This window comes from Melanotaenia boesemani, chromosome 13 (assembly GCF_017639745.1).
Source record: "Melanotaenia boesemani isolate fMelBoe1 chromosome 13, fMelBoe1.pri, whole genome shotgun sequence".
In the NCBI taxonomy this organism is placed as follows: Eukaryota; Metazoa; Chordata; class Actinopteri; order Atheriniformes; family Melanotaeniidae; genus Melanotaenia; species Melanotaenia boesemani.
In genome coordinates this window covers 27,946,133-27,961,929 of record NC_055694.1, presented here as the reverse complement: position 1 = coordinate 27,961,929, position 15,797 = coordinate 27,946,133, and the positions used below count along the sequence as shown (strand labels likewise).

General features: G+C 39.5%; 2 protein-coding genes across 3 annotated transcripts in view; both read left to right on the top strand.

The window, feature by feature from the left end:
- lamb2l (laminin, beta 2-like) overlaps nt 1-7,816 on the top strand; it is a 69,527-nt gene extending 61,711 nt beyond the window's left edge. For both annotated transcript variants that reach the window (XM_042004222.1, XM_042004223.1), the window contains exons 29-35: nt 2,538-2,753; nt 2,848-2,992; nt 3,077-3,284; nt 5,712-5,853; nt 6,036-6,212; nt 6,339-6,504; nt 7,073-7,816. In XM_042004222.1, coding sequence (XP_041860156.1) covers nt 2,538-2,753; nt 2,848-2,992; nt 3,077-3,284; nt 5,712-5,853; nt 6,036-6,212; nt 6,339-6,504; nt 7,073-7,206 — 1,188 coding nt within the window. In that variant the 3' untranslated portion in view covers nt 7,207-7,816. The remainder of the gene's footprint in view (nt 1-2,537; nt 2,754-2,847; nt 2,993-3,076; nt 3,285-5,711; nt 5,854-6,035; nt 6,213-6,338; nt 6,505-7,072) is intronic.
- A 3,451-nt stretch (nt 7,817-11,267) lies between these two features.
- Nucleotides 11,268-15,797, top strand: part of lamb2 (laminin, beta 2 (laminin S)) — a 46,431-nt gene continuing 41,901 nt past the window's right edge. Inside the window, exons 1-2 of the mRNA XM_042004647.1 lie at nt 11,268-11,391; nt 11,815-11,863. Of these exons, the coding sequence (XP_041860581.1) occupies nt 11,389-11,391; nt 11,815-11,863 (52 nt within the window). The 5' untranslated portion in view covers nt 11,268-11,388. The remainder of the gene's footprint in view (nt 11,392-11,814; nt 11,864-15,797) is intronic.

Below are 15,797 nucleotides of genomic sequence, written 5' to 3'. Positions count from 1 at the left end.
CAGAGGTATGATTTGAACCAATTGAGGGGGGTGTGGGAGATGCCAGTGGAGGAGAGTCTAGCCTGGAGGATGGAGTGGGAAATGGTATGGGGCCGCACTAAGATGAAGGACGATGAGAATAGATAACAGACCGGAATCAGCTGCCAATAGGGGATTATTGGTGATTTTAAGTAATGCGGATTCGATGCTATGGAGTGGGTGGAAACCAGATTGAAAATGTTCATACAGATTATTGTGGGATAGATGGGCTTGGAGCTAAGAGGCAACTGCTTTTTCCAGGCTTTTTTAAATAAATGGGAGATTGGAAATGGGATGGAGGTTATTGAGATTGTTGGGACCCAAACCAGGTTTCTTAAGTGTAGGGGTGACAGCTGTTTTTAACAATGAAGGAACCAGTCGAGTGGTGAGGGAGGAGTGAATAATATGGGTAATGAGAGGTCCCAGTGAGGACGCAGACGCTTTGACAAGAATGATGGGAGGGGGTCTAATCAACTGGTAGATGATTTGGATTTTCTTATTAATTCAGAGATGGCAGAGACGGGGGAGGAGTGAATGCAGAAAGGGAGAGGGAAGGAGGCAGAAGGGAAAATATTGGTGGTGGATTTTAGGAGAACTTTGGATGAATATTCTGAATTTTGGAGGTGAAGAATTAAATCAAGCTGTTACAGAATGCATAGGAAGCTATGGGTGGAGGAAGGGAGTGAGGCTGTTGGGTGATAGTTTTCAGGACAGAGAACAGAGCCTTGGTGTCGCCTTCATTGGATTTGAGTAAACTGGCATAGTAGGTGGATTTGGTATGTTTGCCGCAGTCCTTGTAGTGAGTCATATGGTTCTGATACATTTCTTGATAAACAGTTAAACCAGATTTCCTGAATAGGCGTTCCAGCTGGCATCCTTTGGCTTTGAGTTGTCTGAGAGCAGGGGGTAAACCAGGGTGAAGAACGGGTGAAAGTGACCTGGTTTTTTAGGGGAGCTAGGTTGTTGAGGAGATTCTGGAGACTATTATTGTAATATGAAACAAGTTTGTCAGGGCTACAGAGACTGTCAGGGTGGAGTAGAGAGTTATTACCGGTTGAGAGAGTGTCCAGGTTAATGTCCTTAATATTGCAGAAAGATATATCATGAGAGAGCTTGTTTTTTGGGAGATCCACATTAACATCAAAAGAAATTAATGTGATCAGAGAAGGGGAGTACATCTACTTTGCAGACTGTGGGAATTACACTTAAGACAAAATGTAAAATCCCTGGTGAGAACATTATTTACATTATCCATGTGTATGTTAAAATCACCGATAAGTATTATATTGGGTGAGGCTAAAGAGAATTCAGCCAGAAACACAGAAAATTCATTTGTTAAGTCCGTATTGGGCTTAGGTGGACGGTAAACTGCTGCCACAGTTGTGGGAACAGGACCAGGCAGCACTGAGACCATAGACTCAAACAAGAGGGAGGCAGGTACAGAGACCGGCGAGATTCTCCACTTCTCGCGAGAGAACAGTGCGAGACCTAATCTCCGGCCAGAGTCACGTGGTTTGCAGTTGTAAACAAACACAGACGTGTTAGCTTCATTCAAAGAGATGTGGTCATTTGGCTGTTGCCAAGTTTCAGTCAAACATAAAAAATCCACCTCACGGTCGATCCTGGACGAGATGCCCCTTGTCAGTGACTGAGCGGATATTCAGCAGGCTGAAGCTTACAGTGGTGTTGGAGATGACAGTATGGCCAGCTGACCTAGCTAGACTGGCTAGCACACTATGATCAGCAGCCCGACCGGTGTTCCGATGAGGACGTCTGGATGTGGACCAAATGGACTTTATCTGGTTGAAGTTGTCCGAGTGGTAATTGCGACGGGAGCCCCGGTGAATGCATCTCCGCCGGGGAAAGACAGCATGGTCCGGGTGAAGGTGAAGCACGGATGGCGGCGGTCCAGCCTGCTGGAAACTGAGACGGAAGAGCTCTTCCTCCGACCACTGGAGGATCCCTGTCATTGGTAGAAAGGTGGATGAATAGAGAACTCAGGCGGGCACAGACCGTAAATCCCACCAGAAGCGAGGGTAAACCGCATGTTAGCTTCAGGTTAGCTCCTGAACCCGTTGGTATAGCAGCAGTTAGCTAACCCGAGCAGTTGGTGACTTTGGCAGGCTGCGGTGGGTCAGACAGGAGTCCGAGAACTCAAGGAAAGAGTGGTGCTGCAAACACCAGAGCGAAAAAACAAGTGTCCGGAGAACACTAGCGTCAGTAAGTTAGGAAACACAAGAGTGTCCGAGCGGTTGCCAGTATGCGCCAGCTTCCACCAGTCCCCGAACGGACTTTATCTATTTTTAGCTATTTATTTAGTGTTTTTGTTTGCCTCAAAATGGTCAAGGATAAAGTTGTTTGTTTAAAGGTTTTGTAATTGCATAACATTTTGATTACAGTCATGTTAATCCACAAATACAAAATAATAATAATAATTACAATTTGTTTCCACTTTAAGATGTTTTGAGATGTTTCCATCAGCCTGTTTGATTCTTATCCAGTGTAACTGCTCCTTTAAGGTGTGTGGGGGTCACAGCAAGGCCGATATCAATGGCAGTTGCTCAGACAGGCAGTGTGGTGGTGCCGGTTGCCGTGACGATCTGGGGAACCGTGTATGTGGAGGAGATGGCTGCAACGGGACAGCAAGCTCCTCTGTAACAGCACTGTCCCAAGCTAACAGAAACAAAGTTAAACTGAACCGTCTCAATGAGGGTCTCCAAGGGGTTGAAAAAAAGGTGCAGTCATTTTCTTTTATCCCCAAACTGCCACATCTGATGATTATAAAGTACAATAAAGTTATTTGGCTTTACTTTGATTCCTTGTGTCCAGCTCCAGGATATAGCTTCCCTGACAGAGAATGTGAAGAACCAGGCGATGAATGCGCTGGAGAAAGCCCAGAAGAAGAAGGACCATTTTGAAAACAACAACAAAAAGCTAAAAGAGTTCATTAAAAAGATCAGAGACTTCCTCATTGGTATGTAGATAATTATATTATGGCCTCTTGTTAATTTTGTTATGGATGTGTTTTTATTTTCTCTCCATCCTTTGTGCTGCCCAGAGGACGGAGCTGATCCAGAGAGCATAGAGAAGGTTGCACAACAGGTGTTGTCGATCAGGCTGCCACTTAACAGGGCTTCTCTGGACAAAATGATTGTGGAGATAAAGGACCGCCTTGCCAACCTCACCAGCATTGAAGGGGTCGTGAATGAAACTTCACAACACATTAGGAAAGCTAAGGAGCTCCTTGAAGAGGCTAAAAATGCCAAGTAAGTGAGAGTACGGTGCTTGAAAATGGAAACCACATTTCTGTAAATACTATGTGTAGAGGCCTTCTCTGAACATCAGTCCATAAACAATACTATACTAATACTAATACATAAACAATGTCTAGATTTTTCAAGCTATGCAACATGCCTTTATATTTTTTATATTTTATCTCTACAGTTTTGCCTCTTGTGGACTAAATTGATCCCATTACCAGGTCTTAAAATTAGTTCAATACAACCTATCATGGACAATAACAAATATACATACTGCAGTCTTACTGTTTACTTAACAAAAACTAAACCAAACTGTATAAGCAGCTTGGAAAATTATGTCCACCAAGCTGCTTCTACAGTGAATTATTAAAAACATGTGCAAACAGTAGTAGAATTAGCCAAAAACAGAGTTTCTAATGAGATTGAAATATTCATATTTGTTATGAGCACCTTTTATTTTTCTCATAGACAAGCTTTCTTGTCATTTCTTTATATTCTTCAATAATAGTTCTCCAGGCTTCTTGAAGGACATTTTAAAGCTTTTCTTTGGATGTTGGCTGCCTTTTTTGTCTGTTCTCTGTCCAAATGATCTCACACTGCTTCAATAATATTAAGGTCTAGGCTCTGGGGAGGATTCAGCTCTCCATCCACTGATTATCAGTCCAGTTCATGTACCCTTTGGCATACCTCAGCCTTTTTTCCTCGTCTTTCTGTCCTTCCATGAAGACCATTCCTGATGAGGGTTCAGTAAACAGTAGATGGATCAACTGAAGGTCCAGATGCATCTCTCGGGTCCTGTGTCAGGTCTTTGCTGCTAGAGCATTTTTTTTAGTCCTGATACTTCTCCTTATTTCCTCCACTTTCCCAGTTTCCCCAAATAGTTTAGGAACATGCTGCACACCATGCTAAAGAAATGGGAACAAATCACATGCATGTGACAGGCTGCTATTATGTACGACTGAATCTTGGCTTAGTTGTCTGTTATAGATGGACACAACACAGATTCATCACTTAAGTTCGATTTGTTTTTTGTACCTAAATGATTCACAAGTTAGTGTTCATGATTTAACATACAAAATAAACGTATTCCTCTGAGGTACAAAGACGGGACTGAAAAGGGACCGAAAAGAAAGAAATGAAAGAAAAGTTAACGTTCAAAAAAATTATTTAGAAGAATGTCACAAAGCCTGAAGAACTATCGCTCAATCCAGTCCACTTTATTTATATAGCACACTTTAAAAACACAGGGTTACCAATGTGCTGTGCATTTTATAACATAATTGCAATATTTAAAAAGACAAAGACATTCCACACACAACCAGGACGTTTGCACGTCTAAACACAACAAAGTTGTAAGAATTTACTAAGGCTAGAAGCCGAAACACACTAAAATCAATTAAAAAACTAAGATACAATAAAATAAATTAAAAGGACAGAAGAAGAAATACACTTAAAAAATTAAAACATTAAGATAAATTAGAATAAAAAATCAAGAAATTACAGAACTAAAATCACTTTACAACACTGAGATATAACTAAAGCATCTAAAAGACTAAAATACCTCAAAAGACCAACAGAGAGACACAATTCTTATGCTGTGTTAAAAGCCAAGGAGTAAAATGTGTTTTTAAGACGTGATTTTAAAGTTTCCAAAGTGGGGGCTAGCTTGATCTGGGTGGGGCGTTTCTTCCACAGTTTGCTGGCAGCACTGAAAAAGCTCGGTCAGCTTTGGTTTTAAACTTAGATTTTGGGACAGCCTGGTAGAACTGATCAGGTAGGTCTGATATGTCAGGTGGTGCCAAACCATTTAATGATTTAAATACAAACAGAAAAATCTTAATGAATTCTCAAATTGACAGGCAGCCAGTGCAGTGAAGCCAGGATGGGGGTGATGTGTTCGTGCTTTTTTGTGCCAGTTAAAAGCCGAGCAGCAGCATTTTGGACTAACTGTAGGCGAGCCAGGGCGGTTTGGTTGAGCCCAGCATACAGTAGTCCAAGTGAGATGTAGTAAAAGCATGAATCGCACATTGAAGATGTTTAAAAGATAAAACTGGTTTAATCTTAGATAAAAGTCGTAATTGATAAAAACTTGATTTCACTATTAAATATCACTTTCCATTTTCACACCAAAGTTAGCAATGACAGGTTTTACAAATGCTTCTGATGGACCCAGATCAACAGCAGAGAGATCATGAGACATGTTAGGACCAAACACAACTGTTTTAATTTCATTTAATATTAAAAAGTTAAAAGCCATCCACTCTTTGACCTGGCTTTTGCTCAAGGCCAGTATGAGCAACCACAAGAAAGTTTGGTTGCTTGGAAGTAAAATACGAATGAATTAGAGGGTAAATCGTATCTACTACATTGAATTAGACTTTCTGTCACAATACAGGACTGTACATTTGTCCTCTTTTCTGGTGCATTGTGCAGGAACCGAGCAGTGGGAGTGAAGGATTTAGCCAGTGACACAAAGAAGGCCTTAAATGTATCTGAGAAGGCCATAGAGGAAGCCCGGACAGCCCTGAAGGAGGCCCACAACAACTTAAACAGCACAAAGAACGCTACTGCTGAGGTACAGAATGACTGAATATAAATTCTGAATACATAATAACTTGACATCTTTACAGTAAAAATGTAGATTACACTCAGTTTTTTTCTTTAATGGTTAAGTCACAGATGAGTTGACCACCATCTTTTCCATAGCTACTCATTTGTCTCCATATCAGCTCACTTTCATGTTTCATTGTTTTCTAGGTGGAAAAGAGGCTGCAGCAGCTGGAGAACAAGCAGACGGAAGTCATGATGCGTTTAAACAACCTCTCCATGGGGGTAGAGGCCCTCAGGAACAAGACGGAGATGAACAGGCAAATGGCAAAGGATGCCCAAGCACTGGCTAATAGCGCCACTCAGCAATCTTCTTCATTGGAGCAAGTGAGTATGATGGCCTAAATGTATGTGTAAAGAAAGTTTCAGAGTAAATATTTTGGATGATAGTAGAGATAAAAATGACATTAATTAACAGAAAGTTCTAAGTAGCAATATTGCCTCATCTCCCAGAAACTCAACGACACTGAAACACGGTACCGTGAGCTGCAGATGAAGTTGGAGTCTCTTGGGGGGGATTCTGGGAATGTGACCAACATCCATCAGAAGGCCAGAGATATGAAGAATGATGCAGAAGCTCTCTTAAGCAAAGCCAAGGGTGGCATAAAAAAACTCAACGGTGAGTACATGAAGCGTCACAGTGTCTTTTAAACTGGGTGTGCTGCACCAACAGCCCAATTAAACAAAAGTAGGTGTGTGCCGTGTAATCTGTAATAAAATGAAAAATGTGTAAATAAATAAATAAACAGAACTGCTTTTTTGCCCCCATCCCAACCTTTCAGAGGTCTTGCTATCAAATTCAAGATGAGCTTGTACTCTTGATGAAATAGTAAAGTGTCTGTTTCAACACTTCATGTTTCCATTGTTCTGTTATGAATGAAATAACATGACATTCGCAAGTCATTGCATCATATTTTTATGTACATTTCTACACCATTCCAACTTTTTTGCAATTAGGTTTATAAAAATCCTGGACTTTTAATATTTATTTTCTGCTTTCTCAAATATGTGACAGTTTTATGTTTAAAAGACATAAATGTTGTTCACAGAACAGGTGCAGATTTACAGTAAAAAAAATAGGAATATTCATTTATACTGTATATTTATACAGAAATCTTTCTTTTTTATTCCCACAATGTTTTTAAAGCAAGTTCTTGTTCAGTTTTAATTCTTTTCTCTTTTTGTAGAACTGGAGAAAAAGTTCAAGAACAACGAGCAGCGGATGCAGAAACTGCGCGATGAGCTGGACAGTCTGAAACAAAATGCCACTATGGTGCAGAATGAGATCCGGGAACAAGTACAGAAGTACAGCAACTGCTAATGATGATGGGGCAGTTCCCAATGTGTCATTTGGTGCTCTGGTAGAAGAGAGTTATGTCAGATGCTGTGACTGGAACAAACATTACCCATGAAAACGAAACGCTGCTCTGGAGATACCTCTATTATTTCGCTCTATTTCAAGTTTTAGAAGTCACCCATCAAGTGTTTTATCACAGGAATGCCTTCCTTTGTCCATGTACTGTACTTTTTCACTTCTTGATATCAAAGCTTCATTGTGTGGTTTTTATGTGTTTAAGCTATATCAACGAGTGAATTACCTGTGGAGATGTTTGTTTCATGGTAAAGACTATGATCATTGTATTAATTGAGTTCATTCATAATAAACTTCAGGAATATATCGGATTATATTATCAGAAAGTTACTCTGGCCAAAGGGGCTTCTAAGATTTTGAGTGTATTTGATGTAATTTGAAACCATTAGTAAGGCGTACCTTGCTGTTCTTTTTTACGAAATTTGTGGGAAAAAAGTTTGACTTTTGGATGAAATTTGATTTTATTGTGTAGAATGAAAAATATTTCACACACAAATATTCCCTGTTATATGTTGACAGAGACAAATAAATTTTATACAGTTTATGTAGATTAATTACATCATACTCTGTGTCGGTACTTGTCCAATATTTACATTTCTGCAAAAGCAGAGATGTTGTTACACTTTATTACCACAAGGGGGGGCCATGCACGTAGCTCAGCAGTGCTTTCAGACTTTTCAGCCTTGTAGTTCTCTTTCTTGACCTCTAACACGTTGTATACAGAGGAACTCTTTTCAGTTTTTCACAGTAAGTATTCATTAATGCATGTGTCTTTCAGGTATAATTCTTTTTAATAATGATAAAATAGATAGATTAGAGTTCCCATACTTGCATTGTGTCTCTTAATACAGGATGATGGGCACCCAATGGTGAAAGAAATATTAAAATATTTTAATTTTGCATTAAGTTAAGTAAATGAAATGGAAAATACTGAGGGGAAATTATAAAAATAATTCGATTAGAATTTTTAAATATATCCGTAAACACAATTGTTATGTACCTTTGAAATTTAAAAAAAAAAATCTTACCTTTTTTCTCAGTTTGCTTTTCCCTCTGGAAAAACAAGAGTTTCTAAATATTTTTCATAGCCATTTAGATGCTATTTGTTTCTGTCTGCTTTAAAGTCTAAATGGACTTCAGCTCCTAGATTTTCAGAAGAATTAAGGTCAGAGCTCATTGTTGGCCATTTAAAATAGCCTGTGTTACTTTCCACGTGTTGTTCAGGCTGCTGTCCTGTTTAAAGACAAGAGGCCTTCACTTCATACTGTAATACGTCAATATAGGCAGCAAAGCAGGCCTACAACCGTGTTTCATAATCCTGTAGTTAGAGGAATTGACTTCACATTGGTCTCATTTCATTACCTATTGACAGACCGCTGCTCTGCATCTTCAGCAAGCTGTTCCTCTAAAACAGTGGTTCCCAACCAGGGGGTCCCTGAGACTTCGAACATTAGAGCTATTGTGATTATTGTCCACAGATTGTCCCTATTTTAAGGAAAAGAAGTAAGGCTGTATGTTGTTCATTTAACTTTGGCTTTGTCAAAGGACAGGACTCAACCAGAATCCATTATTTATGGTGAGAATCTCACTTTTGAAAGCCTAAAATCAAACATGGTTTCAGCACAGGGTGGAGCAGAGGGTCCATGGCATTTTAGTATATGCATGAAGGGGATCCTGCTTGGGAACCACTGCTCTAAAGAACCCCATCCATTGCCTTTTTGTGGCAGTTGTGTCTTTCTTCAGAAATCAAGCCCCACTTAGTTCCATGTATTTGGGTTGAAGTCACCAATCGAAAGTGCTCCAAATTCAGCTTAAAGCGAAAGTTTTTCAGTATTTGTGTTTGCCCCCTCCCACCTCAACCCTCCTCTTTTTTTAGATATGTACCAGACCCCATAAATTCCTCTCACATCTGGGTAGCGTTTTAACAGTTTTATTTTTATTAAACTGCTAAATAACACTGCAAATTGTTCAAACCTGTAACTCATTCCAGCCTTTAGGCAGGATACGTTTTGTATGCATTAAATTGGCATCAACACAAAAAACATTTAAAATTCTGTACTTAAAATTCAGACAATAATTCTGACCAGTTTTGTGCCAGTTTGTAGTATCTTCCATAAAAACAGAATTCATGTTAATTTAATTACCTATTTAATGGGGAAAACAAGTGTTTAGAGTACATTTAAAAAATGTAATTTACTTCTATGTCATATACAACTGCTATAAAATGACTGGAGACATTGCAGATGTTATCAGCCAGAGGACTTATTGTTTTCGTCCCTTGTATCTTTCTAGTTTACACAGCATATTTTCTAAATGAAATGCATAAAAACTCAATACCATCATGTCTGCTTTCAAAATATATTCATTTAAAAATGTATATATATATATTTAAAAATATATTGTCAATGGCCTCTGTTCAGTTACAAGTGGCCTCACCATTCACATCAAAGAAGTCATTTTTCACCACTTAGCTCATTGCTTTACTTTGTGAGAAAGGTCTGCAACTATTTCTTGTGTTATGGGCTCAAGGAGAGGTTGTCCACCAGCACATGGAATGTGCAATGTGGCAGATTGTCATCAGATCTTGTCCTGGACAACAGTCTGCCAGCAGCATGGTTCAAACACCTGCACACAGATAGATACAACTGAGGAGATTTAATGCTCCTAGTGAAAAAAGATAGACCACTTTTCACAAGTTTTGTGAATAATCTTTCTTACGATGTATTTACTGGATCATGAGGGAAAAGAGGTGTTTTACATGACTGTGAGATAAATGGTGTTGACCACCTTTAGGATGAGGTTTTTGCTCAGAGTGTGAGCAGGCAGGCAGGCATCTGTGATCTGTGCGCGGTCATGGTTTGTTCATTGGATGCAATCAAAGGGAATCTAATCCGTCCAGCAGGGAGCGCGCATTCCTTCTCTGGGACACAGTCATTCTGGACTTGCTGGAAAACATGTGGTGGGTTCAAACTCCTTGCTGGAATTAACTTCAATTATTTTCCCCTTTGTAAGTTTATCCATTGCCACTCTGCCAAAGTACATTCTGGAACTTCTGGTTCATTATGAACCAACCACATCCCCCAAGTCATCATAAACATGGAGGTAGGGTTTAGTTTTCATGCTCCTCACATGTGGAAAAAACTCCCAGAAAACTGCAGATCCTCTAAAACTCTCAGTAACGCGTGTAAAGCATGAACATGAAATGTGCTATGCCTGACATACCTTGCCTCGGTGATTGAGAAAATACACAATTTGGAAAGTACCAACCACCAAACCCAACTTAGGCGGCTAATAAATCTTTAAAAGTGTGTTTGGATGCATTTATAGACACAGCCTGCCAGGTAGGGTCCCAGTTCAGGTGTGGCTCGAGGCTGAGAGCTTAAAAATGAGGGGACTTTTTTTTTAACTGATAGATGTCTTCAAAGAACCATGAAAAGGCCCCGCATGGTAACAAAAGTGGTGCAAATTCATAGCCATAATTTTCACTCTGGGGGGACCTTCCTCAAGAAAAAGGAGATGTAGGCTACTATAAATCTTTTACTCACCACATTCACTGAAGAGGCCACCTATAATGAGAAAAAAATGTCTCAAAGCCCTCTGGGTGTTTTTATTTAAGTTTTTTTTTTTTTTTTTTTTTTTTTTTAATAGCTATTAGAAACAATTTTGGGGGCAGCCTGCCGCAAATGGAGGTTAATATTCCTGAAAATGAACACCTCAATATTAACCACAAGCTTCTTCAGAAACGGTTAATGAGGCCTGGTCATTAAAATTCTTTGTTGTGCTCAGTGAACGTTAGAAAGCTATTAAGAATATGTGGTATTTTATTACTTTGTAGGAAACCCATCCGCCCACAGGGACCCCGAACCCATTAACACGTAGTCAGAAAATCAGCCTTTTGTCCCCCTCAAATGGGTCTCGCGCTCACTCCGCTCCGAGAATCCACCACGGGGTTTTCCAACGGAGACGCGCGAGAGCTGAGGACTCTTCACCGGCCGAGCTCCACTGCTGACTGCCCGGGCGCCCCTCAACAAGTGGTCAAAGAGGAAACAGTTTCCTACGGAACACAGACGCGAACATCTGAAACCGGACCGACACGGTGACCCCAGTTTTGATGCGCAGTAGCTAACTTTTATGGTAAGAGACTGTTCATGGACGATTAGAAACATTTAACGGAGTCGCATGAGAGAGAGAACCGCTTGACTTCTTCTATGTTTAACCAAACATTTTAAACAATCCAAAGTTTTTCCATTACATTAATGTAAATTGAGAGTGAAATGGGAAAAATAAAGTAAAATAAAAACTGAGTTTCATAAGTACCCCCTTGGTGCTCAGCTGGAAGAAAAAACTGAAAAGTTAATGTCACCTCAAACAGCTGCATGCACTTATGAATAGACCACGGACATGAATATTCAATGCTAATCATCTAACACAGTATACAAAATGAAATGTACTTTAAGCTATTCAAGCTACATTTACTGTGTTTATATATATATGTATATATATTAAATTTTATATATATATATTGTTAACTTGATCAAAAACTGTTGCCTGTCACAGGTGGATGTGCGCTCAAAGATGCAAGCCTCAATGTTAATGCTCGTCTGTGGTAAGTAGACTGTACATCACGCTTTGAAGTCAATCCAAACTCTGTACTGCATAACAAATCCTCAGAAGTGATTCATTGAACAGATATGGTGTCTAACAAGGGTCTCCAGGTCACTGAGCTTTCTTTGATGAGTGTGTAGAAAATGTGGTAGACTACATAAGCTTTGATGCCTGTTGGAGACATTTTCATGTGACTCCTCTATGTTTCTTTCGGTTTTAAGAATAATCAAAACACTTGTTTTCCCTGAAGTCCCCAGGCTGAAATGTTATCTTGTTTGTCAGCTACTAACAGTACAGAATGCCAGAAGCTGGTGGATGCGAGGCTGATGGAAGCGTTGGCCCCTGCATCTCCCTCCACAGTGATAAGACAGCTAGTTTTTTTTTTTTTTTAGGGCCTTTGGTGCCCTCAGGGTCTTGGGGGTCATTTCTGTGTGTGTCTCTGGTTCTCTGTGGGTGGTGTCACTCTGTTTATGGTACTCCTAAAACAGGCCAGCTGAATCCGCAAATAGAGGAAACCACTCCACACTGCAGCTCTAACGAAAGCCTGGTTGCCTAATATTGTACGTGACAGAATATATATATAAAAAAAAATTATACATAGCAGATTATGTCACAATGCTGTCTTTCTTTAACTTTAATAGTAGTTTTTACAAACAAATTGTAGTAGAAAGCATCAGTGAGTGTAAGAATTATCTGAGTAATAGCCCTCAGTTAAATGCCTTTTAATGTATTGTTTCCTGCAGCGAGAAGACAATGGGTTCATTGCTCCAGTTAAAGTCTATTAGTGCATGCTGTTAGAGCCCACGGCATCCCCTCACTGATCACAGCTGAGGCTTTTGTGATGGCTGAAAGGACTCAGCAGCAGGTCTCAGGACACGCTAGAACAATTTGTAACTTTTTTCATAGTTTTTTTTTTATTCTTTTGGCACTTTTCTTTCCATCACGGAAAGCCTAAATTAATTAACATGAGAATTAGCTTAAGAAGATTAAAAGAACATTAAGTAAGTCATTTTTCCGTCTGCATGGACTACATATAAGATTTACACTTAAACTGATGAGGCCCCTTATTGCACATAATATCACCCCAAAATTATTGCAATAAGATTGCCAGACAACTGAATATCTAGTCATTGTTTAAAGGTAGAGTACACCATTTAATTAACTGTATGTAATGTAGTAGTAGTAGTAGTATGTAACAAGCCTAAGAAGAGAGGAGGATGAAGTGATGCAACCATCATGCCCACTGCCTACTGTACAAGCCTATAGAATGAGTGCTATGATCTGGGGTTGCTTGACTTAATCAGGTTTGAGGTTCAGCAACATTATGTGTCCAAAAAATGAGGTCAGCTGATTTCCTGGACACACTGAATGACCAGATTATTCCATCTTCCATGATGGCATAGGCACATTCCAAGATGACAATACCAGGATTCGTCAGGCTCAAACTGTGAAATAGTGGTTCAGGGAGCATAAGACATAATTTTCACTCATTGATTTTCCGTCTTGTAGCTTGAGGGTTGCCGGTTCGATTCTCAGCCTGTCGAGCTCATGTCGAGGTGTCCCTGAGCAAGACAATGAAACCCAAATTGCTCCTGATGGGTTGTGGTTAGTGCCTTGCATGGCAGCTTCCGCCATGTGAATGGGATGTATTATGTAAAGGGCTATGGGTATTATTCCAGGTACAGTAAAAACTGCTATATAAATACAGACCATTTCTCATTTTGCCATTCATCTCTACAAGAGCTTGGAGAAAAGTCTGATGCTGATGCCCATGTTATCAAACATGACACGATAAAGCACTACAAGCTGACCACAGATCAACCCCTGCTCTGTTTACCAGCGGCTGGAGGCCGTTGAAACTCTATGCACTCAGCCTCTAACTGGAAGCTAAAGGCTAAGCTAACTGGCCTGGAGGGGACAAGTAGACGCTGCAATGTTTGGCTGACTGGGCTCCCAGGGGAATTGAAGGTCCACAATCTATGCAGGTCTCTTCACAACTTCTGCTAGAGGCCATGGCGAAGGAAGCCCTAAAAATATATTTCTTTCAGGTTACATTTAATTTTTCAAAAAGGTTCCTGATGTGTATTAAAAAGAATAGCATTCATTTGTAAGCTTTGTGCTTTATTTATTTATTTAATTTAAATAATTCAATCCTTCAAATGTGATCCGTTCTGTTTCCTTCAGCACTGTGGACAGCAGCATTGTGTGTTTGTAGCGTGCCGTGAGCGTCCACACAAAATACACTTTATATGCTTTCTTTTGTGGTTAAAATAACTTTCCGTCCCTGTTTCTGATTAAACAAGCTGCATACAGTAGCAGCAGAGTTTTTTTTTTGTAGTAACCATATTTTTGACTGCGCTATGTGCAGTAGTATATATGTGCGTGCACATGATGTGCAAAGTCACTGTGCACGCCCGACAAAGGCTCCCCCAAAAGCTCTGGTGTAGTTCGAGCCCTGGATTTAAACCAGGGGTGTGAAACTCCGGTCCTCGAGGGCCGGTATCCTGCTGGTGTTCATCGTTTCCCTGATCTAACACACCTGACTGAAATTAATGGGTTATTGTGAAGAAGTTTACAAGAAGCGGTTGGATCCATTTGATTTTATTCAGGTGTGTTAGATAAGGGAAACAATGAAAACCTGCAGGATACCGGCCCTCGAGGACCGGAGTTTCACACCCCTGATTTAAGCCGTCTCTCCTGTACCCCTTCAGACGTCACATCACTCAGCAGGACGACTCCCGGTTCAGTGACTGAGGCAGAGCAGTTCATCCAAGCATTTTGTAAACCCTCCTGACTGTTTACTTGAGTAGTTCTGGAGTTAAAATATAATCAGACCTGAAGATGATCAGTGATTGCTATGCACATTTATAACCATCTTAATTTTAAGTTCATTATTCACAATCACAATCATTATTAGTATTTCCCTTTTTTATTTTCCTTTTTCTTTCATTTAATTTTGTCTCTTCTACCTAACATTTTTATTTAATTCTATTTAACAAAGTTATTACTCATGCCACATTAAAAACTCGAATTTAGCTTTATCTCAGCAAAAGAACCTTATTTTGGGCATGTAGGTGTTTTGTCACAGCAGTGAACAGAATCCACCAAAAACCACTTTATCTTCAGTTTTCAAGGGGATGCTGCAAGATGACTTGTATGATATATCACACAATTAACCACTCAGTCATCGTGTCTTGTTCCCACACTTTACCAGTGAACTGTAATGGAATTTATTAGTACTCATATCAGTTAGTTTTAAATGTAAGTACTTGTACTCGGTTTATAAAAATGTGGAATTGGTGTGTCCCTATTTTTAGCCCATTATTAGCGTTTTCATTTAGATATAAGAAAGTAATTTTTTATACATATTGGAAGTATTTTACAACTAGTTAGATAAATTGTTATAAATATATGTTTTTTAAACACAGCAGTCAACTTAGACACATTTTTATGTTGAAGATTATAAATATGTGCACCCTCTCAAAAGTAAAGGGTAAAAGCCAGAGCCTTAAAATCCTGAGAGATGTCAGTGAAAGTATTTTTAAGAAGCTGTTGAAGACTGATGCTTTTTTAGAGCTGAACACTGAATAAGTGTTTTTCTAAAACCTCCTGAACCATCCATTCAAACTCCCAACACCTCTGAGGAAGAGCTGAAAGGTCGAAGGTTAATTTTAAATCCTTGGGTCAGAGATGGGGATTAATTGGTTTGTGCACAAATGAATATGTGTGTCCGTATGTGTGTATCTGATGAAGAAGACAGAACAAGAAAGAGCCCTTTCCACTTAAATTTTCTCTTTTTTTCTATTTATGTTTCATATCCTCCTCTGGGAATGGAGTAGTTGTGTACTTGCTGATAATTTGATCGTGATACTTTTGCCTTTTTTAATCTGAGTAATGCCTCAACATTGTCATAGACCAAAATTACTTTTCATAAA